Below are 24,138 nucleotides of genomic sequence, written 5' to 3' on the forward strand. Positions count from 1 at the left end.
CGTCGTGGAGGGGCGGGGCCTCCGGCGGAAGAGCCGAGCGAGGCAGGTGTCGCCGCTTCCGGGGTCACGTGGGGAGAGCCCCCCGCCCCGAGGGCCGCGCTGGAGCCGCTCCAGTGAGCCCGCGGAAGCTCCCTGGCCAGCAGCAGTCTACCTCAGGGCACCTTCTGGCCCAATCTGCACGCACTGCCTGCATGCGCTCCCCCCCCCGCCCGCAAGCCAGAGTCCTTGGCAAGACGACAACGCCACACCCGGAAAGGGCTCGACTCTGCGGAATTCATCTTTATTTACACTTTCAATATTTAAAAAGCATAATTACAACACACCCTTTTTCTTCTATCCCATTTCAAGTCGGCAGCTTCCCAGGAAAAGCCAGCGCCCTGCCCCGGCCAGGAGGGGTTGTGCCCAGGGGCACGATGGACGCCCCCAGCCCACCCCCCCACCCCCAGGAGCCGACGGGCCGAGGTCCAATGCACGGTTCTCTCCGAAGAGGGAGCCCCAGATGTGGACTACAACCCCCATAATCCCCAAGCCATTGTTGCTGGGGATGCAGGGAGTTGTAGTCCACGCCTGGGAACCCCTCTTAGAGGGGCGGCAGATCCTGTTCCAAGCTCTACAGCTCTCTGGGGCTCGCGGCGGGTTGCCTCTTCCCAGGTGGCAGCCCCACAGGCCCCCTCCAGAGCAGAGGAGAGCAGGCAGCCGGCCGGGAAGGGGGGGGGGGGGCCCTTCGCCAGAACCAGCTTGCAGCTGCCGCCTTGCCTCTCTGACACAAGAGACACCCCAGCCTCGCGTGGCAGCCAGACCCTGCAAGAAGCTGGGAGGAAGGCAAGGCTCTGGCGGCCCCCCCAGACCAGTCAAGGGCAGTGGGGGGAGAAGCCAAATCCCAACGCTGACTTCCGAGCTGAAGGTCAGACCTAACCAGCCGATTTCCTCTCTGTGGAAAGTGCCGGCTCTTTGCCCATTTTGCTTTTCTGGAGAGTTGCAGAAGTTTTACATCCACAATTTCCCGCGCACGCACACGCACACACGAGCATAGTCATAGACACGCCTAAAGGTGCTCCCTCTCTCAGTGAGCTCCTCTTGAGACCAACTGGCAGAAGCACATCCTGACAGAGGCGTAACTAGGGAAAACGGCGCCCGGGGCAAGCACTGAAATGGCGCCCCCCCACCGTGCCCCCCCATCCCCCCCCACATACTACATTATACTTAGGTTTTTCCTCACAAGCGCCCGCCGCCGCCACCAAGCCAGGCCACTGACTGGCCGCCAGGCGCCAGCAAAGCAATGGGGGGGGGGCGCAGGCGGCGCGGAAGGGACCGCTCATGGGGAAGGGGGCACTGACGCGCTCCCTTGACTGCTGTAGTGCTGCTGCACTGAGCAGGAAACATTTGTATTAACAAAAAAAATTTAATTTTTTTTTTAAAATTTGGTCATGGCGGCGCCCCCCACGTGACCAGAAAAGATGGCGCCTGGGGCACGTGCCCCCCCCCTGCCCCCCCTATAGTTACGCCTCTGCATCCTGAGCAGGCTGAGCACCAAATACACTGGACACAGGCTGCTGGGGGAGGGAGGGGGGCGGCGCAGGGACAGGAGGCTTCCAAGAGCCTATCCAGGATCAGGCCCGGGGTGGGGGGGGAGGCACGGAGAGCCCGCCTCCTCTCCCGCCCAGACCCCGTCCAAGAGCGGCCTCCCACCCCGCTGCTCCTCCTGGGGTCTCCTCCTCTCTCTGGGCACCTGGCTGGGGCTTTGTGCTGCTCTTGGGAGACGTGGCGGGGAAGCGAAAGCTCTCTGCCCCTGCGGGGGGGGGGGGGGGCAGCGGTCTGTCTCCGGAGGGCTGCCTGCCTCCCCCAGGCCAGAGGAGTCCAACCCCACCGCAAGAGAAGAAGCAGCGGCAGCAGCGCCCAGGAGAAAGGGGGCCGGGGCCAGCAGGGAAGGCTCCAGCTGGCAGAGGCCGATGCTGCCACCAAACCCCAAAGGAAAAAGGCTTCGGAAGTGCCGCCCCACATGATTTGCGACAGGCGGAAGGAAGCCTTTGCCAGAGTCTCTAACCGCATGATGGGAAGGGAAGGGAAGACGCGGCCCCCTGGCCACTGGTGGGACTCCGGCCAGGCCCGGCCAGCTTTCCTCACTGATTTATTTCCATGGTGTTGAGTCAAGACTGACTAGTCTGGATGGGGCCCCCAGCTCCGTATTGGGCGGTGGCATCTGCTCCCAGCAGGGAGCCTGATCACCACCACTCTTGGGAAAGCAGTTTCGTGTGGTCGCCCCGCACCCCTGTCGGGCTGAAGGCAGTTCTCTCGCTCTCTCGCTCTCTCTCTGTGCAACGCCCGGCAATGCTACATTAGCTGGAGAGGAAAGACACACACACACAGACACACACAGACACCCCCCCCAACCCACCCCTTGGACAAGTGCTGGAGGAAATGACCGCTCACTGCCCTCTGCTGCTCCGCATTCTCGCCTCCACAAGGAGGACGAGGAGGAAAGAGAGAGGAAGCGGCTTCTCTGCAAACGCTCCAAAGGGCAACCCAGAAGGGCAAAGGTCCCAACGGGGAGCACTCTGGGGGCCACGCTCCGGGCTCTGCTGCAGCAACGTCCGTTTCCAGTGGCCCGCTGTGGGCCTCCCAACGCGCGCACGTGTCCTTCCCTCCGCCACAGTCCGGCCCGGAGCCGGCTCCCCCCTAGATGTCATAGCGCTTGGAGCTGTACAGAGCCGGGTGGCCCTGCCGGCTGTACTGGAAGTGGTCCGTGAGGACGCTGCTCCTGCCGCCGTAGGGGAGCTCCCCGTGCTGCATGAAGGGCGCCAGTCCGTTCGGGGACTTCTCGGGGCTGCTCCGGAGCGGCTGCCGGTCCGCCAGGTCCCCCGTCGTCACGGGGAGCAGCCGCCCCTTGGCCGCCTGGTGCGCGTCGTACTTGGTCTGGGGAAGAAGCCAAGAGGCTCAGCCGCCTGCTGCTCCCGGGCCTCCCCCAGCTCCTCTGCACTGACCCGCTGTTGGGGGCGGCAGGCTTGGTAGCAGTGGGGCAGGAGAGCCATCCGTGGGGGTGGCCTGCCCTGGGGTGGGCAATCGAGCGCCCGGGTCCAGGCCCCAACCCCTCCAGCCAGGAGAGCCGCGGGAAGCTGCCCGGGGAGCTCTGACTGCAGCCACCCAGGAGGCAGGCTGCCCACCCAGGGGCGTGCTGGGGGTCAGGCAGAGCAGGGGGGGACCGGGAGCCTCCATTCCGGACGCAGCCCCCCAGGCCCCGCCCCGCCCCCTGAGCAGTCAAGGCCAGAGCCCAGCACAGGGCCGGATTTCATTCTCACCGGCCGCACGGAGCGTATGCAAGGCCCGACTGGACCACATGGCCTGGGAGCGTTTGCTCTGGCTGGCAGCAGCTCCCGGCCCGGGAAGGGCCTTTCCCTCCAGCTGCCCCCCTACCCGCCCCGCCCCGCCGAGATCCATTTGTAGCCTGGAGCCGGCAGGCCCCCAGCTGAGCGCCCCCCACCCCTGTCTGCCCTGCCCCGCCCCGCCCCCCTCGGCGGCAGGCACCTTGTTGTACAAGAAGACCCCCAGGATGGCGGTCAGCATGCCCAGGACGTTGGTGGTGGTGACGGGGTTGCGGAGCATCAGGAGGGAGACGCTGATGACGGTGATCCGTTTGGTGGCGTTTGCCACCGAGTAGCTCAGCGGGCTGATGAGGTTCAGGATGCTGAAGGCAATCACGTTCTGGGCAAAGTTGCAGAAGCCGCTGATGGCCAGCAGGAGGATGGTCCAGGGCCAGTGCGCCATCGAGCCCTGGGGGGCGGGGGGGAGACCACTCCGCATCAGCACCACCGCCAGAGAGGAGGCTGGGCAAGCCCCACGGAACTCAAGCCGCCCAGGACAGGCTGCAGCGGCTGCAGCCCTAGACCCCTCACTCCTGGAGCCTCCTCCCCGCCCCCCCCCGCCCGGCAACCGGGGACTTCAGAAAACAGAAGGCAAGCTGTGTGGGTGGGGAAAGGCTCAGCTCCTACACGTCAGTCGGGGGGGGGGCTAAGCACCCCGCGGCTTATTCTGCTGGGCGCAGGAGGCGGAGCAAGGCGCCCGAGGGAAACCCCGGCCACCCTCCCGCCACAGGAGGAAGCACCGCTCTTGGCTGGCCCCGCGCTGGGACCTCACACCTGCACGCTCCCCACCAGCACCCTGATCTTGGCACCAGAAGGCTTCCAGGGGGCATGATCTGGCTGCCAAAATGTGTGTGTGTGTGTGTGGTGGGGGGTAGAGTATCTCGCTCGTCACTCGGCCCCTCAGGGGTATTTCCCCTCCCTCCAAACCTCTGTGCATTCAGGGGGGAGCATGAACAAAAACCCTGCCCGCCCTCCATCTCCCCACACCCCAGCCTCCACGGCTCACTGGGGAGCCCCACAGCCCTGCCACCCTCCCTCTTGGCTGCAGGCTGCAAGGCCTCTAGGGTAGCTCCACACCGGTCTCCCCACTTCCAGTAGCCACAAGGCTTGTCTTTGGGTTCACGGCTCCGGCTGTTGCGTTGCCAGGAAGCCAGAAGTCCTGCCAAAGAGGTCAGCGATCCGGGCCCAGCGGCAGCGATCGGCAGGAGCCGCAGCGCAGGGGGGAGAGGTGGAAGGGACACGAGAGCAGGCCCGGGAACCTCCTGCAGCCTCGCCCCACTGGAAGTGCCCAGGGCGGGGGGGTGGGCTCACATCCTGCCCCAGGGCTGCCCTCAGACTCACCAAGTCATTCTCCACCAGGAAAGAGGAGAGGTCGACCAGAACCCACGTCGGGATCATGAAGAACACAGCGTGGCATCCCAGGATGTTCAGCAGCCGGAGATGGTGGATTTGAGAATCTCTCAGCACCTACGAGGAGGGAGGTTGCAGACAGACACAGCCCTTTCACAAGGGACCAGAGGGAGGGCTGCAGCTCCGGGGCGGGGGGGGGGGGAGGAGACTCAGCAGGGGGTCCCAAGTTCAAACCCCGGCAGCCTCTCCAGGCAGCTGCCAGTCAGTGCAGGCAAGCCTGAGACGAAGGGCCAAAGGTCGGACTCAAGGTAAAGGCAGCTTCCTGAGACCCACTTCTGTCGGCGGGTGTTTCAGTTCACTTGGGGGCAGGGACTGCTCTTCAGGTACTTAAAAGACTCCTCTTTTGCTTGGATGGAGAAGAGCGGGATGGAACTAGCAAGGGAAGAAGGGAAGAAGCTCGCCGTGTCTGGCACCTCTTGCTGCGGACTCAGCAGGCGGCTTCAGCAAAGGTCTCCCCCCCCACTCCCCGGTTCACTTCTGCAAATCATCCCCAGCGAACTGCCCGGAGCCGTCCTCATGCCCTACAGTGTTGCGGGGGGGTCACCACCTCGCCCCCGCAGCCAGAGCCAGGGGGGTGTGGCCAGTCCCGGGCAGCAGGGCCAGAAAGGGCCAGGCCGAGTCGCTGCCAGTCGGCCACAGGGGGCAAGAGGGACTCGGGACCAGGCCACGCCGGAGGGTGCGCTTGGGCTGGCCCAAGGCCCGAGTCCCGCTGCCCCGCCTGGATGCTCCCAGAGGGAAACCGGTGGGCCGTGCGGCTGGCGAGACTCTCCTCCTCCCCCCCAACCCCAGCGCCAGCGAACCAGAGGAAAGGGGTACCTTTTTGGAGAAGATGTTCTGCAGCGAGAAGCAGAGGGTGGCTGCCAGAGCGCTGACGAGGCCCCAGGTGTCAAAGGAGAGCTCCGTGGCGGTGGCCAGCAGGACGCCACCGATGATGGGGATGAGGGACAAGTACACCTGGGGAGGGGAGGGGGGCACCAGCAGGAAGGCGAGGGGTCAGCGGAGGCCGGGAGCAGAGACGCCTGCCCCAGAGGGCTCCCTGCCCCCTCCCCCCGCAAGGGGGAGCCCCGGTCTGCAAAGAAGGGCCACAAGCCGGGGGGGGGACCCTCCTCACCTTTGTGGTCTGCTTCTCCTTCATGATGATTCTGGACAGGAGGACCACCCAGATGGGCATGGTGGCCTTAACTGAAAGGAAGAGGGTGAAGGCGGAGGATTAGAGGGGGGAGGAGGAGGAGGAGAACCCCTTGGGGAGGCTGTGGAGCCCCCCCCCCGCACAGATGTGGAGGAGGAGGAGGAGGAGGAGTCCCCACCCGGCCTTCCAGAGTAGCTGCCAAGGGAGGAGTTGGGTTGCCAGGTTGAGTTGCCAGCCAGGGTTGCCCAGAGAGGGATCCCCGCGCGATGGGGAGGCCAGCACAGCCGCCCGGTTGGGAGCCGCCGGGCAGTGGGCCGCCAGGGGGAGGGTGCGCTGGCGGGAGTCCGGGCCCCCCCCCACCCCGACGGTCAACGGGAGCCACTATGCCGCCGGTGCCGCCACGCGGCTCTCCCTCCTCCGCCCCCTGCCCGCCCGCCTGTGGAGCGGAGGAAGCCGAGCGTGCCTCTGAGCGGCATGCAGAGCGCCCCCTTCCAGGGCCGCCTTCCTGGCCCGGGCGGAGCGCTTACCGGTGTGGGCGTAGGAGACGGGCACGCGCCAGAGGGAGACGTGGGCCGAGACGGAGGCCAGGTACTTGCCGAAGGCCAGCGGCAGGATGAGGCGCGGGTAGGCGCGCGGCGGCAGCTGGGCGGGGGCGGCGGGGGGCACGCGCCAGGCGCGCAGCAGCGGCGGCAGCAGCGCCACCAGCCCCAGCACGTGGCACAGCGACACCGTCACCGGCCGCGGGAAGCCGCCCAGCAGCACCTTGTTCACCACGTTGCCGCCCGCGCTCAGCGCGTACCAGGCCACGCACAGCGCCGGCACCCGCAGCGGGGAGGCCGCCGGAGGCCGGGCGGAGGAGGCGGAGGCGGAGGCGCGGCCGCCCCCGCCCTGCCAGCGCCGGGGACCCCCGGAGGGCGGGAGTGGGGGCGAGGGGGAGGAGGAGAGGGCCGCCGCCGCCGCTGCCCCCGGGGGGAGGGCGGGGCCGGAGCCCGGGGGCGGCGCGGCCGGGGGCAGCAGGGGCCGCATCCTGCCTGCCTGCCTGCCGGAGCCGCTCCTCTCTGCCGCCGCGGGATGACGCGGCTCCCTCCGCCGCCTGGCGCCACGCGTCACTTCCGCCCGCTGGACGGGAAGCCGCCATAGAGGCGGCGGGAAGGAGCGGCCGGGCCAGGCCGAGCGGGCGCGTGTCCTCCCCACCACCCCTGCAGGCTGGGAGGACCGGGGGGGGGGGCGACTCCCCCCGCCCAGCTGCCAGCAGCAGGCAGGCTGGCTCCCGAGAGGGGCTGCTGGACACACGTGGCGCCGCCGCCGCCGCCGCCGCCTCCCGGGGGCCCCCGCAGCCCACCTGCGCCTGGAGATCCAGATGCCAGGGGTGCATTTTGCACGGCTGTTGCTGCTGGACGGCAACTCCCCGCCCCCCGCCGCCGCCACGGGCAGGCTAGCAGAGGCGCTAGTCCTCTGGAGGCGGTGGCCCACCAGTCGCGCCCTCTACGCTGCTGCTGCTGCTCTCTAACGGGGGGGGGGCGCTAAGGGGCTGCCCCTCTGGCACTTAAGAAGGCAAAGACTGGGGCCCCCCAGCCAGCCTTAGGGCTGTCCAGCGGCCCCCGCCCCCGAGATCTCTGCAAGGGCAACACTTGGCCCCAACCCTGCCCCGGAAGCCCCCAGGCCCCTGCCCACTGAGTCCCCCCTTACCAGCCCCTCCTGCCTTTAGCAGCGCCACATGCGCCTGAAGCCTTCCCAAGCAGGGAACCCTCTTCGGAGAGGGCAGCACCCCCAGCTGCAGCCGCTCTGTCTAAACCATCAGGACAGAAGCATCCACCCCACAGCAGCCCTGCTGCTGGATCAGGCCCAGGAAGGCCCCTCGAGTCCAGCCTCCCGTTCCCCACAGTGCCTGCCCTCTCTCCTGCGGCTATGGCCCCCCTGCTGGAAGTGGCCCACAGCCACCAGACTAGTTGCCATGGATAGACCTGTCCACCATGAATCTGTCTAAGCCCCTTTTAAAGCCATCCAAGCTGGTGGCCAAGAATTCCATAGTTCCTCTATGGAACAGACACAGACACCCTGGGCCATGAACTGGGGCATTTTCCTCTCTTCTGCCAACCAATTAAGAGTGGAAGCCCTAAGAGGACACATTTGCTCCCCCGGACTTTGCAACAGTCCGTCTAAGGAGAGTCTAAAGCAGGAGTGGGCAGACTCCGCCATCTGCCCAATCTCCTGAGCCACACAGAATGGTGGCTGGGGTGGGATGGGGAGAGCCTAGTCCTCCCCACACGCCCAAGCTGGCTGGCTGGAGTATTAGTACAGATCAGGCACTCCGACAGGGCACCCGGCTTTTAAAACTGGCCACCAGAGCTGCTCAGAGGCAACCAGTGGAGACGGAGGCCCAGCGATCGGCAGGAAGCCCACGGCCGGCCGTGCTGGCTAGGTCAGTCTGTGGCTTGACTTGCCATTATCCAGCTAGTGGGAGGCAGAAGCCCTTGCTGCTCTCCTCCTGCTCGCCTGCCCGCCCGGGAACAGGTAGGACCCCACATCTGGCACCGCCCCACACACTACAGGAAAGGTGCTCTCTGTTCCCACCCTTGGAGCTCTCTCATCTGCCCAAGTCTTGCCAGCCACTTCTGACCCGAAAAAACATCCACGGGGCGTTTTGTGCAAATTTTTTTATTTCCACAAGTATATCACAACGTGTCCACTGAAAGGACGAATAGCAAAGTTGCTCCCTTCTGCGGCCCAGGGGCACAGAAGTTCTAGTTACTGTACATTCACTAAGGCTCTGTTTCTGCAAATCGCATTGGTGATGGATATCCATAAGGCAAACAATAGCTAAAGGAATGGTAACAAGTATATTTCCAGCATACAAAGAGGCTGCCATCTCCCCCTTCCCAGGACATTTACAAACAAGTAGCACCCTCAGGACTTCTTTTTGTTGTGTTCTCCCCCCACAAAGAAAGCAATTCTCATTCCTGCCCTCCCCTAAAAAGTTTGCAAAAGGGGAAACGCACGCTCTGGCTGGGAGAGTTGCTAACACTTTTGGCAGCAGTTCTGGAACTGGACTGAAAATGAAACCAGATGAGACTCCAGGAGAGTCTGTGGAAGGCTGGACTGAAGGTGGGCCTCCCTCTCCCGCTCCGGCCCGCCACCCCACCCTGGGGCCGCGCCCTCCTGCCAACCGAGTCGACGCATCGGAGGATGCGCCTTGGGGGAGATGCGATGCGCACGGAGAATGGCCTAACTACAGCTTTGCACGGTTCGTCTCAAAACATGTCACTGCTGTACCCTTCTTTTTCTTTTTCTTTTTAAAGAAAACCAAATCAAGACAAATAAATAGACTCAACTACTGTGTTAAATGTTCCACAATTCCCCACCTCTGCCTGCCTGCCCGCCCGCCCTCAGATTCTGGCATTCACGAAGTGCTGGAAACAAGTTTCACCTCCTGAAGACTCTGTCGGGCTAGAGAGTTTGGAACTCTTGATTTTAAGCCAACCTTCCTTATATGCCTTCCTTTGCCATTGTGTTAGTCAACTGGTAGCAGCACTTCACAAAATAAAAATAAAAAATAAAAAAAAGGTTTGCTTTAAACGGGGAAGGAGGAACTGCCAGGGTCCAGCTCTCTCAGACACCCTCGGTTTGGTGAGCCTGTCTCACTCAGCGTGACGGGGGGGGGGAGAGGGGAGGGGGTGCCCCGGCCCCCTGCCTGGTTTAGGAAACCTGCCAGTGTGAAAAGCATCTCAGCAGAAGGGGGCTCAGTCTAGGCAGACGTACGGCAGGATGTTGAGGCGCCCGTCGTCCCCATGGGGGTCTAGCGAGATGCACTGCGTCCAATCATACCAGTTACCCTGTGTGTCGTAGCAGCCGTTCACCCCCGGCCAGTGGTGGCTGCAGAGTCTGTCCAGGTCCTCCAGCACCACCTCCCGCGTCACGCCTGGCAAGTCCGTGGGTCTGCTGTGGGGAGCCAGGACGTGAGTCTTCCGGGCCTCTCGCCGAGTGCTCTCCTCCTGCTTCAAATATTCAGACATGAAGTAGTGAGCCCCGGGAGTCTGCACCCCCGAGGAGGACAGCAAGCTACTCTGCCGGGTCAAATAGGACTGGATGATCTCATTGCGGGACAGCTCCTTCCAATTCGTCTGCTCAAAGGGGCTCTGCAGCAGGGCCTTGGCCTCCGGGGGGCCTCCCGGCGTGCCTGTCCTGTGCGGCGGCAGCGGCAGCGGCGGCGGCTCAGCAAGAGCCAGGGGGGCCCCCTGGAACGAGTCCCGCGGCGGCGGCGGCGGGGGCTGCGCTAAAGGCTTGATCTCCCCCGTCATGGGGTCAAAGGTCAGCCGGCGCTCCTTTTTTAACCGCACGGGCTTGACCCCGCCTTCCAGCGCCTGTCCGTCCAAGTTGACCACGTAGTCCTTGGGGCGGTACTTTTTCTTCTTCTTGCTGTCGGAGCCAGAGGCGGCACTGTCGCTGTCCACCTTTGACGCGTCTGGCGAGAAGCCGGCCAACAGCGCCAGCGACTCCACCAGGTGGGAGCCGGGCCCGCCGCCACCGCCGCCGGGAGAGGCCCCCGCGGTGAGCCGAGGATGCTGGCCTTCGGAGGCTGGGGGGGGCTCCTGGCAGTGCAGAGCGGCCCCCACCCCTGCCGGCTGAGACGCCTCCAGCCTCTTGGCCAGCGCCGGGGGCGTGGCCGGCTGGGTCAGAGAGGGGGCGGGCGACAAGGGCACGGCCAGATCCAGAAGGGGGGGCCTCGGGGATGGGATGGGCATCGAGCCTTTGGGGGAGAAGGTGGTCGGCGGCGGCGGCGGCTGCTGCTGCTGCCGGGCAAAGTTCTCCAGCCGGACACTCCGCGGGCTGAACGAGGAGCAACGGGGACTCCTGGGCTGGCCGGCAGCCGCTGCCACCACCACCACCGCCTCCTCCTGCTGCTGCTGCTGCACGGCCACCTTGAGCAGTGAGGAAGAGCTGGAAGGCTTGAAGAGCCCTGGAGAACTGGTGTGAGGCCGGACCGCGTTGATGGGGATCTTGGGGGGCTTGTCGTTCTCGCCCGCCTCCACTCTGCCGCTGCCTTCTGGCCCCGCTGGGAAGGTCCTCTCGGGAGGGCTGGGGAAACTCTCTGGGCTGCCCCCAATCCCGTTGGTGGGGGGAGGGGAAGAATTCTGCAGTACTTCATAGCTGGCTTTGGAAACCTTGGAGGGAGGGGCGCCCTGGGGGCCATCCCTGGCCTCCCCTTTCCGCTTCCGGTTCCCTCCGGGCTTCTCTGGTTTCGGCGAGTGCAGCTTCTGGACATCGTTCCGGCTCTTCGTGTCCTGAGCGGGCTTGGACCCGATCACCGGCCCCGGAGAAGTCTCCACGCGGCAATTGTGAGCACCCCCGTTGGCGGAGCCGGGCGGATTCGGCAGCCCCCGTGAGGCTGCCTCATTCGGTGTGACGGGCTCAATCAGCTTCTGCCAGTTCCGCAGCAGTTTCTTGGCACGCTTGGCGAGCTCCTCGTTCTTCGTCTTCTTCCTCACATCGTTGATGAGCTTCCCCAGCCTGGTCTCCTGTGGGGTTTGGGAGAGACAAAAAGGGGCGGGGGGGTGCCTGTTACTGGATGCAATTCGGCACAGCCCTTTGCCCCCAGCTGGCAGAGGACGGGGCTTCCTTCTGCTCTCCAGGGGCTGGTGCACCCTCCAAGGTCTGGAGGATGCTGCCTGCAATTCCCCCAACCTCAGCCCGAGAAACAAAAACTGGACTAAGGCCAGAAGGGCGACACCAAGAAGGAGCAGCACTTAGGTCTGTCCCTCGCCCAGCAAAGATCAGCACGGCAAGAGGACGGGACTGCCCAGAGGAAGACGGCCGGGCAAGCTTCGTGGCACAAGCGCAGGCCAGTGAGGAAGGCGGCTTCTGCCAGAGCAAAACCAAGCAGGGCAACGCCAGCCGGCTGGAAGCCAGTGCGCACCCCTCTGGCGGAGGGCGGCTGGGGGCTCCCCCCGGAATTCCCCGGCCGAGAGCAAGGAGTGGGCTGAACTGGAGCCATTTAGAAGCCGGCCTTCAGGAACACCTAGCAGGGCCGTGTGCAGCCATTAAGACCAGCTCGGGAGTCTTTCTCCCCCAGTGGCTCCCCAGGAGACCAGGCCTCAGGCACCATCTTCGGAAAAGCGGACAGCAGCCCCACAGAGAAGAGCAACCCGGGGCGTAAGCCTCTTCTCCCCACCACCCACCCCCCGCCCTGGGGCCACTTTTTAGGGCTTCTGTGCCAGCTGGCAACAGCCCAGGGGAGACCGTCTCCTGCCGGAACGCACCTCAAGCGCCTCTTTGGTAATGGGGTATTTCTCCAAGCTGGAGATCACTTCCAGAACCGCCACCATGTTCTGTATCTGGGGGGAAAGGACAGACAAACATGAGCGCCCCTCCTGCCGAGGGGATGCTGCAGCCTCACCTGGGAGCCGAATTCTCAGGAGCCCAGGCCAGTGCCTGCCCGTGGAGGGCGGAGGCTCCCAGCTACAGCACTGGCGCCGCCCCCCCCCCGGCCATCCTCTGCCACAGAGCTGCTTCCACTCCCTCCCTCCCCCCCCCCATCGCTGTGCACAGCACTTCACAAAGCATCAGGAGAGGACCAATCCCTGGGGGGGGGGTTTGAACTCTGATTCAAGGGAGGCCACAGAGGGGGCAGGGTGGGGCGAAGAGGGGGGGGGTGTATTGCTTATAGGCTTGCGTTTTAAATTTTCAACCAGATTTGTTTTTTATTTTTAGCTTAACATTTTAATGGTGTCTTGTTTACAATCTTGTTTTTAAATTCTGCTGTAAACCGCCTTGGGATTGTTTTAATGAAAAGTGGTAAATAAATTCAGCAATACATGAAATCAGTGTGCCCTTCATTTCCTTTGCAGGTACTTAGGCCTGGTTCCTGGAGGAGATGTGCCTGACTGGATTGTGCCAAAGACCTTGCGGAGGGATCTGCAGGAGGGGGAGAGGGAGGCGGCCTCGCCTAGGTGTCCTGGGAGCAGCGAGAAAGGGCAGGGCCATCTCCTGAACGCAGGGCGGCGGAGCGGCCCACCCTTCTAGCTAGGCTGGCAGTGTCCACCGTCAGCCGAGCTGGGGCCCGCGGCCCTGCTCTCGCTCTGCCGAGGCTGAGCAACGGAAGGCGTGCCAGGGCCCGGCCCGGCCCAGGGCCCGCTTGCAGCTAGGAGACTGGGCCTGTGCCCAGCAGGCCTGGCTCCAGAGAGCCCTCCACGGGAGTCCGAGGAGCCAAGGCTGGGATGTCCTTGGGCTGAAGCGGCTGTCTCAAGCCTCCAAGGGGTGCCGAGGAACCCTGCACAACCAGCGCCGAGCAGGGGCACCCAAGCAGCCCACCGCCGTGGCTGGCACCACCACCCACCAAGTGGCTGCCTTCAGCTCACGAGCCTGCGTCTCTAGGGGCGAGGAGGGCCCCGGGGGTTCCTCAGGGAGCGCGGAGGGGGTGTCCGCACTGGTATTCCCCTGCCACTCCAGGCCAGGTGTCAACCGACTGGGTGGCTGGAGCATCTCGTGACGCTGTCCTGTCATTTCCCTGGGACTCTTGAGGGTGGAGACGGGCACCGTGTTGCTGGCAACGGAACACCCCCCCCCCCAACCACCAGACGCCTCCTGGCGGGCTGGTGTGAGCAACCAGAGAGAGAAGCGGGGTGCAAATGCACGGCAGCAACTCCCACGACGGGGACCTCAGAAGGGTGCATCTGAGGGGGGAGAGCAAGCCGGGCCCTCCGCCAAAGCGCGACTCACCGGCTCCGAGCTTCCGGCAGGGGCGGAACGCAGCAGCATCTCGGCTGTGCGGAGGGATGAGGGAAGCATTCAAACGCCACACGAGGAGAGCGCTTACCGTCCGCGTTCCCTCGAACAGAAAACCCCAGAGGTGCTGGGCTACAACTCCCAGTATCCTCAGCCAGAGCCCACTGCAACTGGGGATTCTGGGAGCTGTAGCCAACACCATCTGGGAGTCCCTCTGACAGCTCACAGTTCCCACAAAGCCAGCAGCTGGCCGGCCTCTTGGCGACCCCCTCACTGGCAGGGCCACTGCCAGACTTTGGGGCCTCTCTCCAGGGGAGGGTTTGGGCCGCGCAAGGGCAGGGCAGTGCCCCCCATCCCATGCCCCTCCTTTGCCACACACTGCTCAGGCAAAGACACCCACAGAGGCCCAGCTGCGGAATCTGGATGGAAAGGGCCACCCAGCCTCACGCCAGGAGCTCTGAGCTAAGAACGTGGCTGTGCAGACCAGAGACTCGGCTTGCTTCTACCCAGCACGGCTGGCTGTGAGAAGAGGCCCCGGGAACCTGGGACATAGGAAGCTGCCGTAGACTGAGTCAGCCCCTCGGTCCATCTAGCTCAGTCTTGTCTGCACAGACTGGCAGCAGCGGCTTCTCCCAGGTGGCAGGCAGGAATCTCTCTCAGCCCGATCTTGGAGATGCTGCCAAGGAGGGGACGGGGAACCTTCTTCTGCTCTTCCCAGAGTGGCGGCTCCATCCCACAGCAGCAAGATCCCCCCTCAAAGAACCCTCTGCCAAATAGGGACCAGGGCAAGCAGCTGCAGAGGCCAGACCCTGCCAAATGGCGGCTGCTATGATGTATTGCTTCATCCTCACTGCACCTCTCTGTCCACCTGGACAAACAAGTACCCCGAAGAGATCGCCACGGGACCCTACTAGGGCTGGAAGGGGATCCAATCCAGTCACCACCCTCTCACACATTAGATCCAAGAATCCACAAGTGTCAAACAAGGGACCACTTTATAGGGTAGCCGAAGGGATTTCTGGACTTTTCTGGGATTTCTTAAGTGCCTAAAGAAGAGGAGGGGCTGCACTGTGCCAGCAAGGCCTGCAGAAGGTCGAGCTCTGAATGGCTCAAGGAAGTGAGCCAAGCCACACAGACACATCACAGGAAGAGCCATTGGGAAGCAGCTTTGCAGCAAGCCAAAAAAAGTAACCCCACTGTTGCAGAGTGCAGCGGGGCTGACCCCCCCACTCCAAAAAGAGCAGGACAACACCACTTATTTCCCAAGTCAGGGAGACAGAGGGGACAGCCTACCTGCCACAATTTCATTGTGTGGGGGCCGGGGGGGAGCACAGTGTAGGAAGTTTGAGGGTTGAGGGAAAGCGCAGGAGATGCAAGAGCTCTAAGAAGGTGTGCACTGCTCACAAAGTCTGAGACCCTGAGGCAATAAGGAAGAAAAAGACACCCCCCCCAAATGTGTCCTGTGTAGAATTCTAGCGGTAATTCTCTCTCTCACACACACTGCAACTAAGAAGCCTGCCAAAGACAGGACTGGTGTGGGTGCTCAGGTCTCCCGAGCGGCCCAGGAAGGGCTCTCCACGGACACCACAACCCCCCTGCCGCCCCCTCAGCTGGGAACTGCCTGCAGGCCTCCCTCTCCGCAGACCAGCTTTGCAGTCAAGAAGAAGAAGAAGAAGAAGAAGAAGGGGAAGAGAAACAGCCCGGAGAGCACTGAAGGGGCAGGTGGAGAGGGGCAAGGCAGGCACTGCCTGGAGGCAAGGAAGAGAACCAGCAGGTGGAAGTTCCAGGGTGCAGGTAAGGGAGTTGTCGGGGGGGGGGTCAGGAGGACGTGTGAGAAGAGGCAAGGATGGGGAAAGTGTTCGCAGGCAAGGCGCCCAAGAGGGAGGCCAAGGAGGGGGAGAGCCTGGTGCAACGCTTCCTGTCCTCTCCCCCCTCCAAGGCCCATTTCCTCAGGGAGGGGGTGCACTGCCTCACTCAGCAGGTGCCCGGGGAGAGCAGCAGGCTGGCAGCAGAGGGAGCTGCCTTAGACAAGAGTCAGACCCTTGATCCATCTCGCTCAGGATTGTCTACACAGACTGGCAGCAGCTTCTCCAAGGTTGCAGGCTGGAATCTCTCACAGACCTATTGGCCAGATGCTGCCAGGAAGGAAACGTGGAGCCTTCTGCATGCACGCAGGCAGGTGCTCTTCCCCAGGGGAAGGTCTCGCAGTGCAGACACATGTAGTCTCCCATTCAAATGCAAAGCAGGGTGGACCCTGCTTAGCAGAGGGGACAATTCATGCAAGACGGGCTCTCCAAGGAAGTGGGGGCTGCAGCTGAGGAACCAAGACCGCCCCCTTCCCGTGCTAGCTCACGCATGCTAGCATCCACCCCGCTCAACAGCCCTGCTGGATCAGGCCCAAAGAAGCCCATCTAGGCCAGCATGCCTCTGAGAAGCCCACAGGCAAGAGGGGAGGGCTTCCCTCATGCATCATATATTGTGTGCGAGGGGGGCATAAACAATACATATTTATAACATTTAAAATAGCATATGTAAATGTGTTTAAGGACAACCAATTGACCCACACTGAGCAGATGGAGAATTTGCAGGGGAGATGCACCCCCTCGCACCACGTCTGTCTGCACACACACAGTGGGGTGGCCGGCGGGGGGGGGGGGAATACACTGAAATGTCCCACCGGGCAGGTGGATCAAGCCCGAGCAAGCCTGTAAGCGAGCAGATCAGGGAAGGGCGGAAGCAGGTGAAGAGGCAGGCGCCCCTCAGCGCCTGTGTGTGTTGAGGGTGGCTCTAAGACACCCCACTGGGCGGGGGGAGGGAGAATGGATATAGCCCCTCTCCCCTCCCGACGTTCTCAGGCAAGGAACACACAGGCCCCCCTGCCCCCCCCCCGACACACCGTGTATATACAGAGGAGGAAAGCGGGGCACTCACACGCACAGGCTGCAGACAGAGCCTACACGCATGGCGGGGTGTGTGTGTGTGTGTGTGTGTGTGTGTGTGTCTGACCCTCAAGGCAGGTGGGGGGCGGAAGGCGAGTGGGAAGACCAGGCAGGCATGAGCAGCAGCAGCCCCCCCCCACTCCCTCCCTCCCTCCCTCCCCCCCCAGGTGTGTCCGGAGCTGGGGGCTCCTCCCTCCCTCCCTCCCTCCCCCCCGCCGGGCGACTCACGTTGCTGTGGGGGTCGATGGCCTGCAGCAGCCGGTCCCTGATCTGCTGCGGGGAGGGTCCCGGAGCCGCTGTCATTGCCCCCCCTGGGGGAGGGAGGGGGCCGGCGGGGCCGGGGGGAGGCGGAGGCGGCGGCGGCGGCCCCCTGCCTGGCTTCGCCCTCCTGCCCTCCCGGGCGGCGGGCCTCTCACTCGCCGGCCTCGCCGCGGGGCAGCCGGAGCCGCATGTTCCGCCCTCTCCGGAGCGGGGGACCGCCGACCACCACCACCACCACCACCACCTCGACCTCCGCCGCCGCCGCCGCCGCCGGGGGCGCGGCCTAGCCCGACCCCGCTCGCCCGCCTCCGCCGCCGAGGCCGAACTCAACTGTGGGCAGCAGCAGCAGCAGGAGCCAGCCCCGCCGCGCGGTGCACCCTGGGACACGCCCGACGGCGGCGGCTGACGCAGTCACGCACGCGGCGCCTCTGTGGCGTCACCACGCAGCGGCGCCTCGAGCGAGGGAGGGAGGAAGGGCGGTCGACGTCACGGGAGGAGCGCGCGGCTCGTGCAGGCGCGGGAAAGCGCGGTTGGCCCGGAGCCGGGGGGGGGAGTGTGGGCGGAGCCTCTTCCTCCCCCCCCCGGCCCCTGCGAGGGCAGCAGCACCACCACCACGTGCAGACCCCCCCCGCGACCTCTTTCTCACCCCCCCCCACTTCGGCCCCATCACCCTTTGTTTTCCAGCCGGCTTCTTTCTTTCCTTCCTCCTGATAGACCTGATCTCTCTCTCTCACACACACACACACATACAGGCCGTATGGGGGGTGTGGGGGTGTGCTGTGCCTATGCGCCCCGCAGGCAGTTCGTGTTCCTGAGCACGCACAGAGCGCACCATCTCCCCCGAGCCACTTTCTCCCCTCCCAGCAGGCCCATGAAGCCAAATCACACACCCCTCGGGCCATGCCAAAAGGCCGCCGGCCAAGAAGCCACGGAAGCTGGCCCCGCCACTGACCCCGGACCCCACCAGCCCTTGGAGAAGCCCCTTGGCCCAGCGGCTGGGCCTGAGGCAGGGCCAGTCTGAACAGCACCGGGGAGGCCCCAGCCCAGCGTGAGTGGGGGGAGCCGGGCCAGGCTCCCTCCAGAAGGGAGAGAAGGCCGGTGGGCAGCGTCACGACCCCCGTCCTCCTCCTCCTCCTGCTGCCACCAGAAGGAGGCCAGGCCAGAGAAGCCGGCTTCTTCACATGCCTGCCAGCTGGCCGCAAGAGAGCAGGGGCCAACCTTGGAAAAGAACGGCAGTGACACGTAACTGCAGAGGGCTGCCGCTGCCCCCTTTCAGGAAAAAACCACCACAGACCAGAGAGTCCTGTATGAAAAACAAGCTCATCTTTTACTTCAAAGTCAAGTCATGTCCACAGCTGAAAGTCATCCTTAGGATGAGTCACCCCGGAGGGCAACCTTGACAGGTGTCCGCTCAGTCCGGCAGAAGGTTTAAGATCCAAATAACCTAGCAGAAGACAAAAGGAGAGTCAACAGCCAGCCTTGTGCCTCCGTTGGCCTTACAACAGCCCTGTAAGGTGGACCAATAGCCTTCTACCCATTTTCCCTCTTGCCTCAAAGCTGAACTAACCCTCTGCTGCTTTTCAGAGACACAAGCACTCTCGCCCATCCGGCCACCAAGTTTGGATGCCAAGAAGCTGGAAGGGTTTCTCTGATTAGACACAGGCTGAGTGGCAGGGAAGGTGGGAAGAGAGGACCCCTCCTCTGACTTACACAATCATGCAGAACATCATGAAGATATTCCACAAAGCAATGAAGATCCGGAAGTACCTCAGGCTCAGCAGGAATTCTCTGATATTCTCACCTGGAAGGAGGGGCAAAAAGCAACCGCCACTGAGTAGACCCACACTCTTGGACTCCCCCCCACACACACACACACTCCTTTTATGTGCTGGCATAAAAAAACAAATGAATCATTTATTTGCCAACTACCCAGCTGGTCAAGAAGACACTGAAGCTCTTCTCACAATCAGTGAGAAGAGCTTCTTCCGGGTCTGCGGGGAGAGCGGGTTTAGCCCGCTCTCCCCACAGACGATCCCAAGGCAGCCGGATTGGCCACCCACACGCTCTGTCATGGAGGATCGGAGGCTGCGTGGCCCCCGGAAGTTCCAGGATGCCCCACGCAAGAGACCCCTGAGCCTGGGAGGCTGCTTGTAGCCTCCCGGTCAGGGGTCTACTCGTGGGTCGCTGCACACCACGGCAACACACAAGCAAAAAGGTGAGGTTCACAGAGCGCTTGATCCGTTAACCTCGTCTAAGGGGAGGGGTCTTGATGGAGGCTAGCTCCCGTGGCAGCACACAGTCGCCCAAAAGCTCCCTTAGCCCGCTTTGGGGGATCATGAGATCCAGTCATCCTCACTGGATGCTACAGGTGCATGAAGACCGAGAGGGGGAAGGAAGAGAGGCTTTACCCCAAATACAAGTTGAAAAATATCAGCACTCTGAGGTCTCCCAGTTAAGAGGGACAGAAGTAATTAGAACGAGTGGCAAGGAGTGCAGTGTGGTTGTGTTGTTGTAAGCCGAGGGGAAAGTCATCTTTAACCAGCATGAACGCATTTTTGTAGCTGCAGTTCTGTTCCACGAGGTTATTTATTGTATCTCTGCAAGCGAAGTTGTTAGAAAGGACCAAGATGGGTGTATTTGAACAGTGGCAAACTTTGGAGTCCAAAATCATGCCAGTCGAGCTGCTTACCTGTGGTCGGGTCCCTTGCTTCTTCCCCAAAGCCCTGGCTCTCCTTCTTCTTCCTGTGGGGCAGAGACAACACAAGGATGAAATTTCCCCCGGGGCAACTCACAACTGACGGGCAAGAGCAAAGCTTACTATATATATATATATATATATATATATATATATATATATATATTATTTATTTATTTATTTAAACATATTTATATACTGCCCCAAACACAAGTCTCTGGGCAGTTTACAACAAAACAATACACAACCAATAAAAAGGTTACAACAATTTAAAATTTAAAAGGTTATAACTATTAAAAATCAAACAATTAAAACAGTATCTGATTAAAAGCCTGGGTGAACAAATGTGTCTTGACTGCCTTTTTAAAAGTCGTAAGAGATGGGGAGGCTCTTATTTCAGCAGGAAGTGGGTTCCAAAGCTTTGGGGCAGCAGTGGAGAAGGCCAGTCCCCGAGTAGCCAGCAGAGGAGCTGGTGGCAACTGCAGACGGACCTCTCCAGATGATCTCAACGGGTGGTGGGGTTCATAGTGAAGAAAACGTTCTCTTAAGTACCCAGGGCCCAAGCTGTTTAGGGCTATATAGGTTATAACCAAGACTCTGTATTTTGCCCAGAAGCTGATCAGCAGCCCGTGTAGATCTTTTAAGATAGGAGTGATGTGGTCTCTCCAAGACCATGCCCTTAAAAGAGAGTGAAGAGGAGGAGGAGCAGCCTAACCGGCTGTTAATCATGGCAGTCAGATGAAACCTCAATCTCTGAACTGGACATGCTTGGGCTCCTGCCTTCACCCCCGGCTTGTGGACTTCCCATTGGTGGCTACCATAAGGAGGCTGGAGCAAAGGGACCCACTTTGATGGTCTCATCCAGCAGGGCTGCTTTTTGAGGAGTTACACTCAGACAACTCAGGACAGAGCGGGAGGGGCCCGAAGAGCACATTTCAAGACTGTGGCGGGGAAGGGTCCAAAAGGTGGCCCAGCACTGTCGGCCCCAACAGGACCCAGCAACTCAGGGTTCTTTCCAGCCCTGTTGCTCAGGATCCTTTCAGTCCATTCTACTGCCCCAGAAGAACCATGTTTCAGGTTCTCCCCAAAGCACGGTGGTGGAAGCACCAACTCTTGACCACAAGACCATCAGAGAGTGTTGCCCCCCCAAAAAAAAGATTCCCCCCAATCCTGGCCCTCTCCCCATCCCAGACAGTTCCCATTTCTCCAGCACTCACAGCCTGAAGTTGAGCACGGCCCCTGCATTGATCAGCAGCGTCCTATGTGGGAAAAGAGACCCAGGGAAGATTATTATTTAAAACATGTATATATCCTGCCCCTCCAGGACAATACTAATCAGGGCAGCTCACAACAGTAAGACAATCATATATAAAATTTTACATAACAAAACTCTCTGTAGAAGAAAAACTATTAAAATAAATCCAGTTAAAAATTACTACTGCCTAATGGGTTTTTAAAAACCTATTCAAAGTACTGAAAGGCAGAGCTGGGTATCCTCAGCATGCTGACGAGACCACAGCCCATACCCACGGAGGGCCGCCTCTCCCAGTGGTTTCATGCAGAGGTGAAAGAGCATTGGCTTGTCTTTTTCTCCACATGTTAGTAATGAGAATACATATTTATTCTCTTTCTACCACATACATGTTTCCATCTCAACTGATCATGTTTCCCTATCCTGTCCTTCCTCCAAGAGGCTGAGGGCGGCATATGGGGCTCTCTCACTCACCCCTATTTTCTCATCACAACAACCCTGTGAGGCAGGGTAGGCTGACGGGCAGGGGTGACCCAGGGAGCCTCACAGCAGGGAGGGGCTTTGAACCAGGCCCCCCAGAGACTGCCTCCCACTCCTGACCCTACCCCACACTGGCCTCTCCAGGCACAGAGAACCTTACAAAGATCAAGGCGAGTGCCTGCCCCCAGACCCACAGGCATTTAGAGAATCCCCACGTTAAAAAGGTGCCTCTTTGCCCAGTGAGCGGGGTGGGGGTCAGGGTCAGGGTCTAACCCTAACCCACTGTCTCTTTTACAGAGACAGTGGGGGCGGGGGGTCAAGATGAGCCAAGGGGGCAGTTTGGGGGCAGCTGCTCCCTCCCCTCCCCTCCCGCCTCCCCCAAGCCCCTCCTGCACACTCCAACCCAGAGATCTCACCCCCCACCAACGCCCCCTCCCCTTTTTAACCGCTGCACGGCCGGCAGGCAGGCAGGCAGGCAGGCAGGGGGACCCCCCCCCGGGCAGGGCTGATGGGAGGGCCTCCTCCCCCCTCCCGCGGGTGGTTGCTTGGCAACCCCTCCGGCTCAGCCCCCGCCCTACCCGCAGAGCAGCAGGTCCCCCAGCATCCTGAGGCTTCCACTCCCCGCCGGAACCGGAAGTGCCCCGGCGGACGCCAGGCCCGGGCGCATCCCCCAGGAGGACGCGGCCTCCTCCCCTCCCTGGCCGCCAGGGGGCGCCCGCGCCGCGCTCCTCCGCCCGTCAGTCAGGCCGGCCGCCGAGCCGCCGCCTCCTCCGCCTGCTGCTGCTGCTGCTGCGCCCCCTTCCCAGGGATGCGAGGGGGGGGCGCGGGGGGGGTGGAGCCGCCCCCCGAGTCCGACGCCGAGCCCCCCGCCCCCGCCCCCGCACGGATCCCTCCTCGGTCGGGGCTCCCCAGAAGCCCCCCTGCTTTCCCTGCCTGGCTTCTTCCAAGCCCCGCTTGGGCACCCAGAGAGTCTCGCGGGGGAAACCACCATCCAGACGACTCCGAACTCTGTCGGTGTCGACACGGCACGGCCTCTCCTCCGTCTCCTTTCCGAGGCCGGCTTCATGGGGCAACCCTGCCAAGTGCTGGTCTGCGCGGCCTGTTTCCCGACTGCCGGATCCTTGACTGTCGGCGGTCGGTCCTGAAAGGCAGAAGAAGCTCCCGCCACTTCGGTGCCTTCATTCTCAGTTCGGAGGCCGGTTGCTGTGCCCGTTGTCTTTAGTTTAGTCTTCTTTATTCCATTTAATTCCAGCCCCGTTTTCCCACTGGGCTCCTTGACTTTCATTCCTAGAGCTTGCAGATCCTCCGCCTTCTCAGCCCTCAGAATAGTGTCGTCAGCCTAGCGCAGGTTCTTGATGTTTCTTCCTCCAACTTTAAAGCCACGCTCATCTTCCAGTCCAGCTTCTCTCAGTATATGTTCAGCATATAAACTGAATATATATTTGCAAGCAGGTGACACTTTATGGATGTGAAAGCTGGACTTTGAAGAAGCAAGATAGAAAAAAGGATTGATGCTTCTGAACTTGGGTGCTGGAGAAGACTTTTGAGGAGACCCTGGACAGCCAGGAAAACAATGCAATGGATCCTAGAACAAATCAAACCAGAATTTTCTCTGGAGGCACAAATGACCAGGCTCAAACTCTCCTACTTTGGACACACATTCTGCAAAGATCCAGCTCCCTCGAGAAGTCTGTAATGCTGGGAAAAGTTGAAGGGAAGAGAAGAAGAGGATGACAGACCAGCAGCAAGGTCACCCAGAGACGTAAGTTTGGGCGGGGTATAAATTTGATAAATAAATTAAATAAAGGTGAATGGACTCTATGACCATAGCAATTACTGCACCACTGAGAGATCTTAAAGGCTGAGTTGAAGACAGATCATCCTGGAGAGAATCTGTCTATGTGGTCACTAAGAGTTGACACACCGACTTGATCAATCAATCAATCAATCAATCAATTTTTTAGGTTTAAATCTTTCATCTTTACTTCTACCTTGTTTTAGATTCTGCCTTGTTTTTATTATACTTAAATGTGAAGTGTAAGAAAGTAAAAACCCAATTTTATAAATTGAATAAAATTGGAAAATACATTTCTTTCCCATGTTTATGGAGTGTCTGTATGCATGTACACGTGTTGTATATCTATAGTGGCACATAATAATGCACATGTGTGCGCACACTGCCTTGATACTGCTGCCCAGAACAAAACTCATTCCACTCAATGACTTCAAAAATTAGAGGGAGAACCCTGCCCTCCATTCCACTGTCAGAAGGACCTTCCAGGTAAGTACCAATTTTATTTATTGCTCAATTTTTATACCACCTTTCATAGTGCATCCCAAGGCGGTTTACAAAAGTTAAAATACAATAAATTTTCATTTAAAAATCACATTTAAAACCTTAAAATCAAACAGTAAACACCACAAAACACCAAACAAACCACGAGGCCACAAAAGATAAACAGAAGCAAGAATGTTTGGCAGTGTTGTTGCATTCCTTATCCCGGGCTAGTGAGCTTGGGCTCCTGTGAGTGGGGGGGAGGCTGAGGTTTTGTTGGCCTTTTGCCCTCGTTAAACCGTGGGAAGGGGAGTCTGTCTTAGGAGGGAGGGAGGGGCGGGGTGGCAGAGCCGGCTCACCTGGAAGTGAAAGTGATAGGCCGCCTTTCTGCCCTTAAGATGCGCAAGGCGGCGCTTTGTAACAAAAAACAACGCGAAACAAAACTAATAAAATCCATGTCAAGGAGGGGTGTGGGTGGCCAGGAGGAGCAGGTGGTGTACCGAGGAGGAGGAGGGATGCGAAGCGAAGCCTCTGCAGGGGTGGGGGCTTTTGCCTGCTCGTCCTCACTCTCGCCCCGCTGGAGACAGGCGGCGGCGGCGGGTGCTCTTTGGGCCGG

The 24,138-nt window shown here is 61.0% G+C and overlaps 3 protein-coding genes across 3 annotated transcripts; all 3 read right to left on the reverse strand.

Moving 5' to 3' along the window:
* Positions 1-261: 261 nt before the first annotated feature.
* SLC35E1 (solute carrier family 35 member E1) lies at positions 262-7,000 on the reverse strand. The gene is made up of 6 exons (XM_053301412.1): positions 6,426-7,000; positions 5,881-5,951; positions 5,586-5,723; positions 4,701-4,826; positions 3,523-3,768; positions 262-2,913 (listed from the first exon to the last, which is right to left on the reverse strand). Exons 1-6 carry the CDS (start codon positions 6,922-6,924, stop codon positions 2,677-2,679), a joined length of 1,317 nt encoding a protein of 438 aa, XP_053157387.1. The 5' UTR covers positions 6,925-7,000; the 3' UTR covers positions 262-2,676.
* Positions 7,001-8,540: 1,540 nt separating this feature from the next.
* MED26 (mediator complex subunit 26) lies at positions 8,541-17,229 on the reverse strand. Its single transcript, XM_053302772.1, has 3 exons — positions 16,788-17,229; positions 12,156-12,230; positions 8,541-11,414 (listed from the first exon to the last, which is right to left on the reverse strand). Exons 1-3 carry the CDS (start codon positions 16,860-16,862, stop codon positions 9,639-9,641), a joined length of 1,926 nt encoding a protein of 641 aa, XP_053158747.1. The 5' UTR covers positions 16,863-17,229; the 3' UTR covers positions 8,541-9,638.
* An 892-nt stretch (positions 17,230-18,121) lies between these two features.
* SMIM7 (small integral membrane protein 7) lies at positions 18,122-21,941 on the reverse strand. Its single transcript, XM_053292081.1, has 5 exons — positions 21,826-21,941; positions 20,733-20,774; positions 19,510-19,562; positions 18,531-18,621; positions 18,122-18,264 (listed from the first exon to the last, which is right to left on the reverse strand). The coding sequence occupies exons 1-5, from the start codon at positions 21,912-21,914 to the stop codon at positions 18,249-18,251; spliced, it is 291 nt and encodes a 96-aa protein (XP_053148056.1). The 5' UTR covers positions 21,915-21,941; the 3' UTR covers positions 18,122-18,248.
* Positions 21,942-24,138: the final 2,197 nt, after the last annotated feature.

Source organism: Hemicordylus capensis, chromosome 2, assembly GCF_027244095.1.
Source record: "Hemicordylus capensis ecotype Gifberg chromosome 2, rHemCap1.1.pri, whole genome shotgun sequence".
In the NCBI taxonomy this organism is placed as follows: domain Eukaryota; kingdom Metazoa; phylum Chordata; class Lepidosauria; order Squamata; family Cordylidae; genus Hemicordylus; species Hemicordylus capensis.

What these genes read in the sequence shown, in the direction of transcription:
- SMIM7 (XM_053292081.1), bottom strand. Translation starts at nt 21,914, where the DNA reads ATGCGCCCGGGCCTGGCGTCCGCCGGGGCACTTCCGGTTCCGGCGGGG. An exon ending in GGGGACCTGCTGCTCTGCGG is followed by an intron (nt 20,775 to 21,825) that starts GTAGGGCGGGGG and finishes TTTCCCACATAG; the next exon opens with GACGCTGCTGATCAATGCAG. An exon ending in AGCAAGGGACCCGACCACAG is followed by an intron (nt 18,622 to 19,509) that starts GTAAGCAGCTCG and finishes CCCTCCTTCCAG; the next exon opens with GTGAGAATATCAGAGAATTC.
- SLC35E1 (XM_053301412.1), bottom strand. Translation starts at nt 6,924, where the DNA reads ATGCGGCCCCTGCTGCCCCCGGCCGCGCCGCCCCCGGGCTCCGGCCCC. An exon ending in CGTCTCCTACGCCCACACCG is followed by an intron (nt 5,952 to 6,425) that starts GTAAGCGCTCCG and finishes TCTTCCTTTCAG; the next exon opens with TTAAGGCCACCATGCCCATC. An exon ending in AGAACATCTTCTCCAAAAAG is followed by an intron (nt 4,827 to 5,585) that starts GTACCCCTTTCC and finishes CCCTCCTCGTAG; the next exon opens with GTGCTGAGAGATTCTCAAAT.
- MED26 (XM_053302772.1), bottom strand. Translation starts at nt 16,862, where the DNA reads ATGACAGCGGCTCCGGGACCCTCCCCGCAGCAGATCAGGGACCGGCTG. An exon ending in CCATCGACCCCCACAGCAAC is followed by an intron (nt 12,231 to 16,787) that starts GTGAGTCGCCCG and finishes CTTTCCCCCCAG; the next exon opens with ATACAGAACATGGTGGCGGT. An exon ending in TTACCAAAGAGGCGCTTGAG is followed by an intron (nt 11,415 to 12,155) that starts GTGCGTTCCGGC and finishes CAAACCCCACAG; the next exon opens with GAGACCAGGCTGGGGAAGCT.